The sequence below is a fragment of the Kryptolebias marmoratus genome, linkage group LG19, assembly GCF_001649575.2.
Source record: "Kryptolebias marmoratus isolate JLee-2015 linkage group LG19, ASM164957v2, whole genome shotgun sequence".
Lineage (NCBI taxonomy): Eukaryota > Metazoa > Chordata > Actinopteri > Cyprinodontiformes > Rivulidae > Kryptolebias > Kryptolebias marmoratus.
Window position 1 is genome coordinate 5056054 of NC_051448.1, and position 15494 is coordinate 5071547.

The window sequence follows — 15494 nt, forward strand, 5'->3', positions numbered from 1 at the left end:
CAACTTTGCTAAACGTAGCTTTTGGCTCAGCTTTGCTAATTTTAGGTTTTTGGATATGGTTTTGCTAGGTTTAGTTTTTAACCTACATTTTTTTCTCTTTTAATTATAGGTTTTTAGCTACAATTTTGCTGATTTTAAGCTTTTAGAAATGCATATTTGCTCATTTTACCTTCTGGTTTTCTTGCATTCTTCAGGAAGTTTTAGCTCTCTCAGCTGGACTTTAGCAGAAAGGATTTCTGTAGTTTGAGGAAGTTTTAATGTGTGATCGAATAAAGATGGCTTCTGTGACCTCTTCTTGTGTCACAGACAAAACGGACGATCAACATTTGCTGATGTGATGCGTTACGGCTGCTTCGGTGTGAAGTTTGCTCTGCTGGTGACGCTGAACCTGTACTTTTTTCTTGTTTAGCGTCTGAGGCGATGCGGGGCTCCACTCCGCTGGATGTTGCAGCGTCTTCAGTGATGGACAACAACGGCCTGGCCCTGGCTCTGGAGGAACCGGATCTGGAGAAGGTGTGCTTCTCTCACAAGTGAATTAATTCAGAAAATAACAAAATGAGACCTGAGTGTGCACACCAGCATGTGACACAGTGTGTTATTAAAGCTTCTCGGTGCAGATGGAAACAAAAAAAACCCCCAAAAATTCAGATAATAACTCTTTTTGAGACTGCTCTCATGTTGCTAATACAAAGTATAAGAATAACAGAGGATTTAATAAAAGACGGAACGGTCTGTGTGTAGGTGGTGACATATCTGGCAGGATGCGGGCTTCAGAGCTGTGCCATGCTCGTTGCCAAGGGTTACCCGGACCTCGGCTGGAACCCCATAGAGGGAGAGCGCTACCTGTCCTTCCTGAGATTTGTCGTCTTCTGCAATGGTACGGCATGTTTTTCCTTTTTTAAATTATGTGTGGTGTTTGGGAAACCACAGATTTATTATCTAAATACATGTTGAAATGATCCTAGAGCTGTGAGGGGACATTAAAAGATCAGTTAATGACTAATGCACAATATGGCAATAAATCAAACTTATACAACCCTTAGTGTTGCAGCAACAATCCAGCTTTTTAAGGCATCGTTTGGGATACATTATGTGTGTGAAATGGGAGAGGAGTACATAACAACATTGATTGTGGGAGAATTAGTGGTATAGAAATGGAAAAAAGAGGGTTTGTTATGATTAAAAGTCTGTCAGGGAGGTCTGCCAAGATGCTGCTGAGTTTACAGAACTAAGAAGTAAAAATGTTGGTCAGCTTTTCCTGGATATGAATCCTTTTATGAGAAGCTGAGCCTCCTGGATAACTGAGCTCGAGCTGACTCTGTCCAGACCTTTTCCAGATCATGCAAATCGTTAATGTCACAGGAAGATGAATGTGGGCGTCTGCCTGTTGGTCTGCTGCAGGCGAGAGCGTGGAGGAAAACGCCAATGTGGTGGTGAAGCTGCTGATCCGACGTCCCGAGTGTTTCGGCCCCGCCCTGAGGGGAGAGGGAGGACAGGGTCTGCTGGCCGCCATGAAGGAGGCCATCAAGATCTCTGAGGATCCCGCTCTGGACCTGCCGAAGACCCCTTCTGGAGCCACGGCAGGGTAGGAACATGTTCCAGGCTTCTGTGGCGTTACGGTGATTCTGATCAGCACGTGAGGCAAAGATCACCCAAATCAGGCGTTTGTGTTTGTGTAGGGAAAAGTAGCAAAAGGCTAAGCTAAAAGCCAAAATGAGCAAAACATTAGCTAAAAGATAAAAGTATCAAAAGGCTAGTTCAACTATCAAAAGTGTGCTGACTAAAAACTAAATCTAGCAAAAGGAGAGCTAAAATTCAAAAGTAGCCGTCAAGATCTCTGAGGATATCACTCTAGACCTGCCGAAGACTCCACTGGAGCAGAATGAGAGGTAAATGTAGCTAAAAGTAGCAAAATGGTAGCTGAAACTAAAAATGGCAAAAGGCTCGCTAACAATCTAATGTAGCCCAAAACCCTAGCTTAAAGCATCAAAAAGTACCTAAACGCTGAGTGTTTTAAGGCTAGTTAAAGCTAAAAGTAGCAAAACATTAGCTAAACGATGAAAGTATCAAAAGGCTAGTTCAACAATCAACAGTGTAGCTAGAAGCTAAAAGTAGCAAAGTGCTGACTAAAAGCTAAAAACAGCAAAAGGATAGCTAAAACTGAAAAGTAGTAAAAAGCTAGTTAAAAGCTAAAAAAAAAATAGCAAAAGGTTGTCTACAAGCATAATGTCAGCTAGAAGCTAAAAGTGGCACAAGAAGACAAAAATAGAGTAAATGTGTTGAAGCAGATTTCAAAGAGAAGAATGTTTTTAAAGAAAATAACCAGATCGCAACGTATTGCTATGAGGGGGGATAAAGGGTTAAATATATCAAAGTACAAAAAAGCATGCTTTTCCTGAATAAGCTGAACATTTTAATATATGAACTGCTAAAATGTCACTAAGTATGCAGGATAAATTAACAGTGAAACAAGCAGGTGAATTCTGTGCTGCTGCTAAACTTTTAGAACAAAAGTTACTTCTTAAATACTTAGTATTAAATTATTTTGCTGTTCTTGAATGACTAATTTAATTAGACCGAACATCCCAACAAAGGTAAAATAAAAATGAAAGTGTTAATATCACTGAATTCCTAAATCACGTCTAAAAGCTTTATTTTTATTCCCAGGTTTGCAGCTCAGTTTGCTTTCTGAAGCCTAATAAAATAACATCTTGAAAACGACTACAATCTGTACTCACAGGTGTAATGTTTGAGTTTGGCTGCTTTATAAGACGTTCCTTGTTTCGTCATGATGCAAAGGCTGCGACACGTTGGCTGCACTTTATTGTTGGAAGTAATTATGACCTGAAGTGAAGAGAGGCTTTGGAAGCTGCTCAGAATCGATGCGTTTTATGTGGTGGTGTTATGTGTCAAAACGTCGTTATATGCTCCACTTGTGCCCCTGCTGCTCGTTTTATAATCCTGTTGAGTTGATATTAAAGGTAAGATATCTGATAAAAGCTTGTGTTTTCCTGAGTCAGGTCTGGAGAGGAGGAGGGGGAAGTTATTCACATGGGAAACGCCATCATGTCCTTCTACTCTGCCCTTATCGACCTGCTGGGACGCTGTGCTCCTGAGATGCATGTGAGAACTCCACATGGAGCTGATCCGTCAGGCACTTTAATCCCAACAGGATATTTGTCTTCACGTGTCTTTTAAATGTTGCTCTGCAGCTCATCAACGCAGGGAAAGGTGAGGCGCTGCGTATCAGAGCCATCCTGCGCTCTCTGGTTCCCACTTCAGACCTGGTGGGCATCATCAGCATCCCGCTCAACATGCCGGTGGTGAATAAAGGTGCGCAGATAAACAGAAATAAATGCACCTGAAGCAGGTGGAGCAGCAGAAATATTCAGAGTGGCTGGAGGGGAAAATCTTCCACCCAGGCAGAAAAATGGGGTTTGGTCTGAATTCAAGGCTGGAGCTGCTCAGTTTTCTAAATAACATTTTATTCATCTGTTTTTTTCTGTTTTTTTTTTTTTTGCATTTAGCTCAACAGACACGCTGCATTACTTCACTGCTCAGAAAAAAGAAGTAGATGAAGTTAATATGATGTGTTCCACACTGAAATGAATTAATCTTCTGTTTCAGAATCAAACATATTTGTACATCGTCATGTATGTCTACTTTTAGCTGATTTTAGCCAACCGTTTGGCTTTTAGTCAGTCTTTTGCTACTTGGAGTTTCTATATAGTCTTTTAATTCTTTCAGCCTTTAATTAGCCTGTTGTTACTTATGGTTATTATCTAGCCTTTTGCTCTATAGGATTTTAGCTGGTGTTTTTACTACTACTACTTTTTAGCTATTTCTTTGCTGCTTTTAGCTTCTGTCCACTGTTTTGCTACTTATAACTATTAGCTGGCCTTAAGTCTTTAGCTGCTTTTAGCTAGTGTTTTGATACGTTTAGCTTTTAGGCCCCCTTTTGTTAGTTTTTGTTTTTTTTCTTTAGCTTTAACAACTAAGATTATTCGCTCAGCATTCACACTTAACTTTCACAGAAAATGTTTTTTGTTCTAGTTTCTGTCTTTGCTATTCTGTCTAGTTTATTTTATTTAGTATTGTAATTATTGTTCATTTTTCTCTCGGATGTTTTGTAATAAGAAGAAAAAGTTAGTTTTAAAGTAGTGACGCTTATACTCTTATAATTACTGTACTCTTTCATGAGTTCCTTCTGTTTGTAGTCATAAATTGTGGTATTATTCCGTACGGTTCCCTTCCTCCCTTGTTCCTTTATACCTTCTGAATGTTCTGCAGTCACCATCTTTTATTAATGAAGCCGTTTGTCCTGCTGCTGCTTTTAGTAAACTCTCATTTTAATGGTCTGAAATACTTTGGAAGACATGAATTTAAGTGGAAATGTGTAAATAATCCTTGTTTTGTGCCATTTGAATCGTGCTGAACCTGCAGATGGAACCGTGACCGAACCCGACATGTCGGCTTGTTTCTGTCCGGACCACAAGGCCCCCATGGTGCTGTTTCTGGACAGGGTTTACGGCATCGAGGACCAGAGCTTCTTGCTTCAGATGTTGGAGGTCGGCTTCCTGCCTGACCTCAAAGCCTCTGCGTCTTTGGACACGGTAAGACCCGAGGACTTTTCAACCTGCACTGCTCGGAAACGATCTTTTTACTTATCACAGACCAGATCATTTACTCCTATTTTACTTACAACATAGATATTGTGTTCAGTTTGTTTTAGAAGTTTAGTGCTGATGATTCCTTTTTTGTACAAGTTTTGAAGAAAATGTATGCACAATTAAAGTAGCTGTAACAGCCTAAATATTAACGGCTGCACTGAAAGCAAAATATTACTTTAATATTCATTTTTTAGAGATAAATTTCCAGATTTACCAGCAGTTTCTTCAGGTTTTATAAGCAAAATGGTCCAGCTTCATAAACCACATTTAGGCCCTCTGCTGTTTTTAATGATTAGAGTAAAAGACTCAAGGCGCTGGTAATAAATAGTTTACAAATCCAACACATCAAGGAAATTTCCTGTCTCCAATTACAGAAAAATTAACGTCTATTCACTTCTGCCTTTTTAAAACATTGGTTTTAATCTGATTTTAGGAAATATACAAGCATTTCACCTTTTCTCTAAATATCACTTTAATTGTGCAAACGGTGCCACACCTCCTATCCTTTCTCAGCACGTTTCGATTCTGCATCCCACAGGAAGTGCTGAGCACCACGGAGACGGCGCTGGCCATGAACCGGTACATCGGCTCGGCCCTGCTGCCTCTGCTGACCCGCTGCGCCGCTCTGTTCGCCAACACGGAGCACTACGCTCAGCTGGTCGACTCCACGCTGGAGACCATCTACCGGCTGTCCAAGGGGCGCTCGCTCACCAAAGCCCAACGGGACGCCATCGAGGAGTGCCTGCTCGCTATCTGCAAGTAAGGCGTCGCAGGTTCTGCTCACACTCGGAGATAAGAGCTGGAGGGAGTACACCTCCATTACTGACAGAAATTTGATAAACAGTTAAATCAAACATGAATTAATCACCATTTTCTGTGACATTTGTTTGTTTTTCTGTAATCAGTGTTGTCTTCAGACGTCAGTAATTATATTTGCGCTCCCTCTGCAGGCATCTGCGCCCCTCTATGATGCAGCAGCTGCTCAGACGACTGGTGTTTGATGTTCCGATGCTCACTGAATACTGCAAGATGCCTCTGCGGGTGAGACTCAGATCCCTTTTCTTCTCGGGGCTGTGTTTATGAGCTGAAAGAGTTATGGGATAATTGTAACAAGGAGTAACAGACATCCGACGTTTCACACCTCATTTATTCTCCTTGCTTTCTGTGCTCTGAGCACCTGTGCTTCTCTCTGTCTTTTATGTGTTTTTAATGATCTTTATAAAATACAGCAGATGGTTTCAAACCAGAAGCTTTGTTTCAGGCAAAACCTGGAATAAGAAATTGTATTTTGTATAATTTTCCAATAAGAGTGCAGAAATGTTTGTTTCACCTGTGATCTCCAGCTGCTGACCAACCACTACGAGCAGAACTGGAAGTACTACTGCCTTCCTTCGGGAATGGCCGGATTCGGGATGGCCTCCGAAGAGGAGCTTCTCCTCACTAAGAAACTCTTCTGGGGAATTTTCGATTCCCTGTCTCAAAAGGTACCAACTGAACTGGATTTACTTAAATATACTGATTACAAAAAAAAGGAAATCAGCTTGACACAATGTTCACGGGTCGCTTCAACAGCCACCTCAAAAGAAACACAAAAACCTGAAACTGGAGAAATAGCATTTTCTGAAATTTGCTGAAGAAGTTGAAATTGGGTTGTTGCAGCTAAAGGAAGGAAATCACCAGCTAAAAGCTAAATATATCAAATGGATAGCTAAAAGATTAAAGTAGCAAAATGATTTCCAGAAGCTAAAAGAAACAAAAGGGTAGCTAGCAGTAACAAAAAGGGTAACTTCAAGCTTAAGGTTACTTCAAAGACAAATATGTTGAAGCAGATTCAAAAAGAAGAATGTTTTTGAAGGAACTGAAAAGATCTTGATGTATTTCTATGGGAAAATATTTGTAAATAAAGTCAAAACATACAATTGAAGTATAAAACCCTTTTCCTGAATGTGCTTGAACGCCTGTTTGATATGTAAATGATTAAAACGGCAGAAAGTATGCAGAAATGGCTGGAATGCAAAAAACGTACTGGCAAATAAAAACCAGGAGGACAATAGTGAGAATGCTGATCAGTATTAGAAAATCAGGAACAAATGGTGCCTGTAAGCTTAGTGTGGTGGACAGGAAGATTTTGTAGTAATTCTTTAAGCAATGGATCGATCATAATTTGATATAAATATAAACAATAATGCTGTTTGGATTTAGGGTAAACGTTAACAGTGTGGATGAACCGAAGTTTGTTCATGTCGGTCTGCTGTCTGTTTATTCTTTTTTGTACTCTCTGATAAGCTGCTCTACAGGAGAGAAAGGTTCCTCTAATCAAACTTTTTGTTTTATTTCGTTCAGTTGTCTTCTCCTGAGAGAGAAGTTCTTGTTAGTCAGAAGCAGCGAGGTGAACGCGCTGTGAGCCGTGCAGCTGAAGCGAAACATTAATCATTCATCAGTCTGTGGCAGGGTGGCTTTTTTCCAGCTCCCTGTATTTTATTTCTTCCTATTACTTCCATTTTTCTTCTCCACTTTTGTTTCAGTCAGATAGATATTTCTAGTTAGAAAAACCTGTTTGTAACGCCTCGTTTCTGTCTTTTGATTGTGCAGAAGTACGACTCTGAACTTTTCAAAATGGCCAAGTCCTGCCTGTGCGCCATCGCCGGAGCCCTGCCTCCGGACTTCGTGGACACCAGTTTAGGGGCGACGCTGGAGAAACAGGAATCTGTGGACGCACAGGGAAACTTTGAACCCAAACCCATCAACACTGCCAAGTGAGTCCACCTCACCTGTGTCTGTGCTGACATTAGGACTGATTTATTTAAAAACCTTTTATTGTTTCAATGCTGAATATTTAAACATGACCTACTTTTTGCCAGTATTTCCCTTCCTGAAAAACTTGAGTACGTTGCCAACAAGTATGCGGAGCATTCCCACGACAAATGGGCCTCAGAGAAGGTTCGTCCGCTTTCTCAAGTGTCTCTTTCATGTCCCAGAACTAAAAAATAAAATCTGTGCTCCATTAACTCTGATGAACGTCTGCAGATGTCAGCTGGTTGGAAACATGGAGACGGCGTGGATGAACAGAGCAAAACTCATCCTCTGCTGAAGCCTTACAAAGCTCTGAGTGAGAAGGTATGAACGTGCTGACGGGAAAATGGTTTTCTTTCAGGTGTTAAAGTCACTGCTACGAAAGAAAACCATTTATTGTACAGCTGAACGTAAACATCAGTTTGTGGCTTTAACAGCACAGACTTCACCACTCTTTATCAGGTTCCTTCTTTCATGTAAAACTGTTCATAATTAATCCTTTCTTTTCACTGTAAGTTTTAAATCTGTTTGAGACGTGACCAGCAAACTGAGTCGTGATGGCTTCAAACAATCTTCACCTTTGCTAAAACCTCCATAGTGCCTTAAATCTTTTATCTATGAATTTAAGCTCGATCCCAAAACATGAACCCTTATAAAAAAAGTGCAATATATTCACTGGTCTCTGCCTGGTCAAGACGTTCTGCTTCTGTCAGCCTTATTGTTAACGTTTGATTAAATGACTGAATGAATTTAATAAGACATTATGTATTCAGTGGGTGGGTATTCGGGTAAAGCTGCGTATTTTGAGTCTTTTTTTAAACTACTTCTTAGTAGTTTGACTTTTTTAGTTCATGTTTGTGTGTGAAAGCACTATTGAGTCCATTAAAGGCTGAAGTTAGTGTTGGTTTGAATAAAAATGCAACTAATTGAGCGTAAAAAAAAGGAATATTTCCCTCTCTAGCGTCGCCCCTTGCTGGTCGTTTTGGTTTACTATTAATTCTGGTTTTTGTGTGTTTTCATACTGTGATATTCTATTCTACTAACTCAGGTTCAAGCTACACCACCTTTTCATTCAGTTAATTTGAAAAGTTGAAAGTTTTCCTCATATTTGGGGTGACGATGGGTTCCTGAAGACGAGAACAACAAAAAAGCCACTTCCTGTGATACTTTCACATCAACTTTTTAACTTTAAAACCTAATTTACAATTCAAAAAGACATTAAAAAGGTCACATTATGTTTTTAAATGCCATAGGTCTAGGAGTATTATCCAATAACAATATACAAAAAGAAATACTCAGTTGTTTTTGTTACATAAATAATTTTATCTTTGTTGGTGGACACACACAGGCAGGTTTAATATCTAATGTCTCCGTTAGATGAAAGCAGGAAGTCACTGGTTTGATTTTCAGGAGAGAGAAACGTACCGTTGGCCTGTGAGGGAGTCTCTGAAGAGCATGTTGACCATGAACTGGAACATCGAGAGGACCAAAGAGGGGGAGGCCATGTTCCAACAACGGGAGAGTGAAAAGCAGCGGAAGCTCTCAGAGTCTCAGGTACCATCCTTGTTTTTTACTCCATCAGATAAGTTTCATCTCGTTTTGTATTAGCAGACAAATTTTAACGTTTCTAATATGTATATTTTTCCTAATCTCACTGTAATATTCAGGGTAATATTTATTTCAATGTGTTTTTGACATTTTCCTTGAAGATTCAGTTGAATTAACTTTTTTATGTAATAATTTAACCCTCTGGGGTCTAGAGTGAAACTGGATGTTTTTGGACTATTTTAAATTTCCTTCATATTTCACCCTAAAAGTGGTTTAACCTGCCATGTTTAGAGTGTGACGTGTGAATTTCAAGTAATATTTTACTTTTGACCTACTGTATTAACACAACAGACCTAAAATCACACAAAAAACATAAAATACGAGTGGAAAATTCTTAGTTTTACAACTTGTAATGCAAATATAATCAGTAATATTTGTAAACACATGAACAAATTGAGCAAACAACAAAGTTGTATAGACTTTCTCCATTAGAACAGTATGCACATCACATAAACTTATATTTAAGGACCCATTAAAACTATAAAATGGATTTTTTGATAATGTAAAAAAAGTGCACACAACGTTTAAATTCTAATAATTTGTTCTTGTAGCTTCAGTTATGGTCATTCAGGTGTGACGTTAGTCATTCGGTGTTCAAAGTTTCTGCAGTTTTCCTCCTGATTAGGTTGAGATTAATGAAACTGATGGTTTTACTGTTAAATGAAAGGTGCCCCTTTATGAGTGGATGGTTGTTACCCTGTAGTTTGTTATATGAATTTTAATTAAATACTGAGGACTTTCTGATGCAGGATGGGGGATTGTTCCTTTGCTCTACAGTTAGTCGTACAGCTGACTTGTCCTTTACTGCATGCACAATCATTTCTATAATCAGCGCTCGTTTCTACATGTTGACTGATGATTTTCAAATGAAATAACGACGCGCCTGTCCTCCTCATTCAGATTCCCTCTGTTTGATTCTTGCAGACTAACGGCTTCAGTCCGGCTCCAATGGACCTCAACAACGTCACCTTGTCTCGAGAGCTGCAGGTTGGCTTTAACTTGTCTAATCTCAGTTTAAAAGAGAATTAAATTAGCACGCTGGGTTAGGATTTGATACACGCCTTCGCTGTTCCTGTTCCTGCAGAGCATGGTGGAGGTGGTTGCAGAGAATTACCACAACATCTGGGCTAAGAAGAAGAAAGCCGAGCTTCTTAGCAAAGGTGTTAACATTTAAAATGCATCTGAAAACACGCTCCAGCTCGTTGTTTTTGAGAAGCAATAACTTCAAGCTGTAGATATTTTTGGAAATGCATTTGAAGTGACATTAGGTTTTTGTTTGACTGAGCAGGAGGAGGACTGGCTCACCCTCTGCTGGTTCCCTACGACACCCTGACTGCTAAAGAGAAGTACAGAGATAAAGAGAAGGCCCAGGAACTCTTCAAGTTCCTGCAGATAAGTGGCTATGCCATCACAAGGTTAGTTCTCCTCGTTCAAACACCACTTCTTAACGTAAAATGTCCCAACATAATGTGCCATATCTGTATTTACTGCTGTTTAACTTCACTTTAAAGAATGTGAACATAAGACGGCGTGCAAACAGTCAGTTTAATAAGTTATATATGATCAAATTTAAATGTTTTTAAAGATTTCTATCAAGCTCTAATATTATTAGGATTAATTGATGAAGATAATCAAAGGAAAATTTAGATATTTTAAGTTTAAACTAGATTCCAGACACATATTTCAGAAGCTCCTAAAGTAAAAATTTGTGATAATCTGGATAATCGTTTAAAAATATTATTTGATTTAATAAACCCTATAAAAAGAAAATGATGACCCTTTATGAACTATTGAATTATGTGCATCATTTTTTTAAAACATATCATTTTAAAAGATTTATAGGCAGTTAACTAGTGAGCTTAAGGTTTTTATTGTACCTAAACTGCTCTGTGCTCTTCATGAAGCAGGTTTTTATAAACAAACATTTGTCAGAAATACCTTAAAGATGCTCATTACAAACAATGAAATAAAACATAAAAAGGTTATCCTGAGTTATCCTGTCAAATGGTGCTGTTTGAAAATTCTGAAATGCAGGTATGCACTCAATGTAAACAAAGCACTTTCATCTGCATACTCAGCAAATCTGATGTAAATATGAACCAAAACATCAAAATTATCTGACTTCTCGAACCCAAACGGCTCTTCCGTTGTTGACCTGTTTGCTTTTGTATTTGTAGAATCATATTGATATTAAAACGAGTAAAATTCATAAAAACAAAGGACAGAAGCTCCTTGCAGCGGTCATCACCTCTCGTTGTTTTTTGTTTTGGTTTTTCATCTCAGAGGTCTGAAGGACATGGAGCAGGACTCGTCATCCATGGAAAAACGTTTTGCCTACAAGTTCCTCAAGAGGATGCTGAAATGCGTTGACTCGGCTCAGGAGTTCATCGCCCATCTCGGTCAGTCGGTTGCGTTCGGTAGTAAAAGTACTAAAAGTTCTACTTTTTTAGTACTTGGAGGCAAGACGCTGAACCGTGATGTGCCCCATCGGTGTATGAATGTGATTTAAAGCACTGACTCTATAGCAGGGGTCTCCAATCCTGGTCCTCGAGAGCCACTATCCTGCATGTTTTACTTGTTTCTCTGCTCCAACACACCTGATTTGAATCCGTGTGTCATTAACAGGCTTCTGCAGAACATGAAGAAGTAATTTAACCACTGAATCAGGTGTGTTGGAGCAGAGAAACAAGTAAAACATGCAGGATAGTGGCTCTCCAGGACCAGGATTGGAGACCCCTGCTATAGACTGATTTATTCAGATTAGCTTTATAGAGGGCTGTTTGAATGTATGTGGATGGAGAAATGAGGGCACAGATTGGGTTGTAAAATGCTTTGAGTGGCCTGGTTGGCTGTATAAGTACAGTCCATTTACCGTTTACTGTTTATTCATCCTCATGACTCCATATTTTTGTCCGTCCAGAGGCCATGGCCACCAGTGGGAAGACGGATAAGTCGCCTCACGACCAGGAAATTAAGTTCTTTGCCAAGGTTGGGAGCGCTTTATTGGAACCGAGTAGCTGCCGTGTTTATTTCAGCGAGGTTAACATAAAGGGCTTGTTTTTATCTGCTTCAGGTGTTGCTGCCGTTGATTGATCAGACTTTTAAGAACCACTGCCTCTACTTCCTGTCCACGCCGAGTAAAAGCCTGAGCAGCTGTGGCTGTGCCTCCAACAAAGAGAAGGAGATGGTCACCAGGTACTCCGTTTATCATGTGGGAAAAAAAAGAGCATTAAATTCCATACTCACACATTCCTAAAACCTCTTCTTATTTCCATCCACTTTGTTCCTTTTCTCTCAACTTTTCCTCAGTTCTGTCCTTACTTCCTTCTTTTTTTCAGCCTGTTCTGTAAGATGGCAGCTCTTGTTAGACACAGGATTTCTCTCTTTGGTAAGGCTGGCCTTACCTCTGCCTCAATGACTGTGATCCTTTTAGCTTTGAATCTAGCATCTTTAATAAAAAAAATAAAAAATTGCCTTTCTTGCAGGAAGTGATTCTGCAATGATGGTGAGCTGTCTGCACATCCTCTCCCACTCACTCGACACCAGGTGCGTACACTTCATTTTCCTGTCAGCAGGAACCGAGCCCAGTTTGTCCTAATATGAATATCCCATCCTTCCCTCAGAACAGTGATGAAGTCGGGCGCAGAGCTGGTCAAAGTGGCGTTCAAGTCCTTCTTTGAGAACGCAGCCGAGGACCTGGAGAAGCTGGTGGAGATGCTGAAGCTGGGGAAGTTCATGCAGTCGCGCGCTCAGATGAAGAGCGTCACGCAGAGCATCAACTACGTGACAGTGGCTCTGCTGCCCATCCTCACCGCCCTGTTTCAGCACATCACCACATACGAGTTTGGACTGGACCTGCTCTGTGAGCTCATTTCTTTATCAGCATTTCTGTGTGGCCGTTTGAAATTCAGAAAATGTCCAAATTAATTGTAATAATTGCTAATTTAAAGCTTGTATTCCCTACTTTCACAAAGTTGTTTTATTAAAAAAAACACTCCTTTATTATCCAGAAACACCAGAAATGATCAAATGGATTATTGAATTATAGCTCCAACTCCCATATATGTCTTTTAAAAGAAAGTGTTGTTATTTTTGACATGTATACACAAGTCTTACACTGACTGTAATGTTCTTGTTTCATTTTTCAGTGGACGATGTGCAGCTGTCCTGCTACCGAATCCTGATGTGTTTCTACACCCTGGGAACCGGGAAGAATGTCTTCGTGGAGAGGTACGAGGTCAAACTCCCCCAGATCTTTGAAACGCGTCGTCTGCACGTCAGAGCAAATTAAGGAAGCATAAATAGGAGTTTTCACCAGAATTCTGCACACGTTCCTGACTTTGGGTTCTGTAGGCAAAGTGGAACCAAGGTGGATGAGCAATGTTCTTACCTAACTGAAGCCATAAAAGAACCTTAACCTTACCCTGATTTGTAGTGTAAAATAAATGATGCTATGTGAAGCACTTAAAGATTACGTACCGACGCCTGGTGCTAAGAAATCTCCAAACAAAAGGACCAAAATGGCCATGCTTGCTGCAATAGTTAACCATTTTGAGAGCTTTTAATTAGTAATTATTAACCCCTTGTAACAGTTTTCCTTTATTTTATTTTATTTTTTAGGTTTTATTTTGTTAAAACATGAACAGAAGTAACTACTTCTGTATACTTTGTGCTCAAACTGTTCAGCTCATTCAGGAAAAGGGTGCTATAGCTTTTAGTTTTTGTAACTTTTAAATAAATTTAGGTTTATTCACAAATGTTTTCCCATAGAAATACATTGAGATCTTTTCAAATCCTTAAAAAAAACATTCTCTGAAACCTGCTCCAGCTACCAATCTGCTACTTTTAACTTTTGTTATATTAACTTTTAGCTATCCTATTGCTACTTTAGCTAGTGCTCTGCTTTTTTAGCTTTAATAACTCAGTTTTAGCTGCTTCAGTAAACTTCAGCATTCACTTTGCATTTTCACGTGCCGCTTCTTGAGTTGGGAATGAATTGTGTAACTTTCCAGGCATCTGCCAGCGTTGGGGGAGAGTCTGGCCACCCTGGTGGGAGCCATGCCCGTGGCCTTCCTGGAGCCTCACCTTAACGCCCACAACCCGCTTTCAGTCTTCAACACCAAGACCCCCAGAGAGAGAGCCAGTGAGTGTCCAGCTTTGACCTCCAGCACAGCGGTTACATCCAGAGTGACGGGTGTTTTTTTTATTTGTTGCAGTCCTGAGTATGCCCGACACGGTGGAGGAGATGTGTCCGGAGATGCCTCGGCTCGACAAACTGCTCAAAGACGTCAACGACGTCTCGGAATGCGGCGCCCGCTACAGCGACATGCCGCAGGTCTGAGGATCTCATCGGAGAGTTGTGACATAAAAATGAAACATAACAGTCATTAAAAATTCAGAAACCCTTCACTAAACACCTCTTTTTGGTTTAGTTGTTTTACAGTTTATTTGAAACGATGCAGAACACCCAAACATTGTGCACATTATCTCTACAAGGCATAAAACTTTGATATTTAGCAAATGGACTTTAAATCACAGCAAACCTTATTCTTTAACTGGAATGGGTCTTTAAATCGTTGAACAAAAATGACTGTCATTCTGTCTTTACGAAACATTTTGAGATTTTACTCATTTGTCATATTTGCAAAAGATGGGTTCCGTTTTCTTACCCTTAGATCACTCAATCACAGAAGTTGTGCGTTTATGTCGTAGCTGTAACTGTAACTATAACTGTAGATGTAACTGTAACTGTAGCTGTAGCTGTAGCTGTAATCCTCCTGAAGTTTAAGCTCAAGCGGCCCGTTTCCTGCAGGTCATCGAGGTGGTCCTCCCCATGCTGTGCAACTATTTGTCGTACTGGTGGGAGAAAGGTCCGGAGAACTCTCCTCCGGACACCGACTGCTGCACCATGGTGACCTCTGAACACCTCAGCATCATTCTGGGAAATATTCTCAAGATCCTCAACAACAACCTCGGCATCGAGGACGCCCCCTGGATGAAGAGGATTGCAGGTAAATCCACCGAGGCTGAAAGTAAGATTGGCAATTGTTAGCATAAAATAATGTGTTCATACAATAACAGCAACATAATACATAATATTACATGATATTCCAACTATTTGTCTTTATTTTAATCTGCTGCAGGTTTCTCCTTAGGTTCAGTTTTTATTTTTCTTACCGGAATGACTTTTTTCTTTTTTTTCATTTTTTACTCGTACTTGTGGGAAAACTGTAATCAGTGTGGCTTTTTTAATGTCTGCCTCCAAATCTGTTCTCTTCAAGAGGATAATGGTAGAAAAAAGACTTAAAAACTGGGGTTAAACAGGAGCAAAATAGGACACATCTTCAGTGTTTGGGGAGATCTCCCCCACCTCTTCAGTGCTTTTCATTGGTAATTATTTCTTGTTTAATTTTCTGCCATTTA

General features: G+C 39.9%; 1 protein-coding gene across 4 annotated transcripts in view; it reads left to right on the forward strand.

Moving 5' to 3' along the window:
- Positions 1 to 15494, forward strand: part of ryr3 (ryanodine receptor 3) — a 105579-nt gene that overhangs the window by 69017 nt on the left and 21068 nt on the right. For all 4 annotated transcript variants that reach the window (XM_017411853.3, XM_017411854.3, XM_017411855.3 and 1 more), the window contains 26 exons: positions 410 to 513; positions 742 to 877; positions 1402 to 1585; positions 3021 to 3123; positions 3213 to 3333; positions 4444 to 4613; positions 5209 to 5429; positions 5621 to 5711; positions 6014 to 6154; positions 7263 to 7426; positions 7532 to 7610; positions 7698 to 7787; positions 8874 to 9017; positions 9996 to 10058; positions 10156 to 10231; positions 10360 to 10486; positions 11355 to 11470; positions 11992 to 12059; positions 12145 to 12266; positions 12410 to 12459; positions 12557 to 12617; positions 12695 to 12933; positions 13220 to 13301; positions 14084 to 14214; positions 14288 to 14406; positions 14884 to 15082. In XM_017411853.3, the coding sequence (XP_017267342.1) occupies positions 410 to 513; positions 742 to 877; positions 1402 to 1585; positions 3021 to 3123; positions 3213 to 3333; positions 4444 to 4613; positions 5209 to 5429; positions 5621 to 5711; positions 6014 to 6154; positions 7263 to 7426; positions 7532 to 7610; positions 7698 to 7787; positions 8874 to 9017; positions 9996 to 10058; positions 10156 to 10231; positions 10360 to 10486; positions 11355 to 11470; positions 11992 to 12059; positions 12145 to 12266; positions 12410 to 12459; positions 12557 to 12617; positions 12695 to 12933; positions 13220 to 13301; positions 14084 to 14214; positions 14288 to 14406; positions 14884 to 15082 (3201 nt within the window). The remainder of the gene's footprint in view (positions 1 to 409; positions 514 to 741; positions 878 to 1401; positions 1586 to 3020; positions 3124 to 3212; positions 3334 to 4443; positions 4614 to 5208; positions 5430 to 5620; positions 5712 to 6013; positions 6155 to 7262; positions 7427 to 7531; positions 7611 to 7697; positions 7788 to 8873; positions 9018 to 9995; positions 10059 to 10155; positions 10232 to 10359; positions 10487 to 11354; positions 11471 to 11991; positions 12060 to 12144; positions 12267 to 12409; positions 12460 to 12556; positions 12618 to 12694; positions 12934 to 13219; positions 13302 to 14083; positions 14215 to 14287; positions 14407 to 14883; positions 15083 to 15494) is intronic.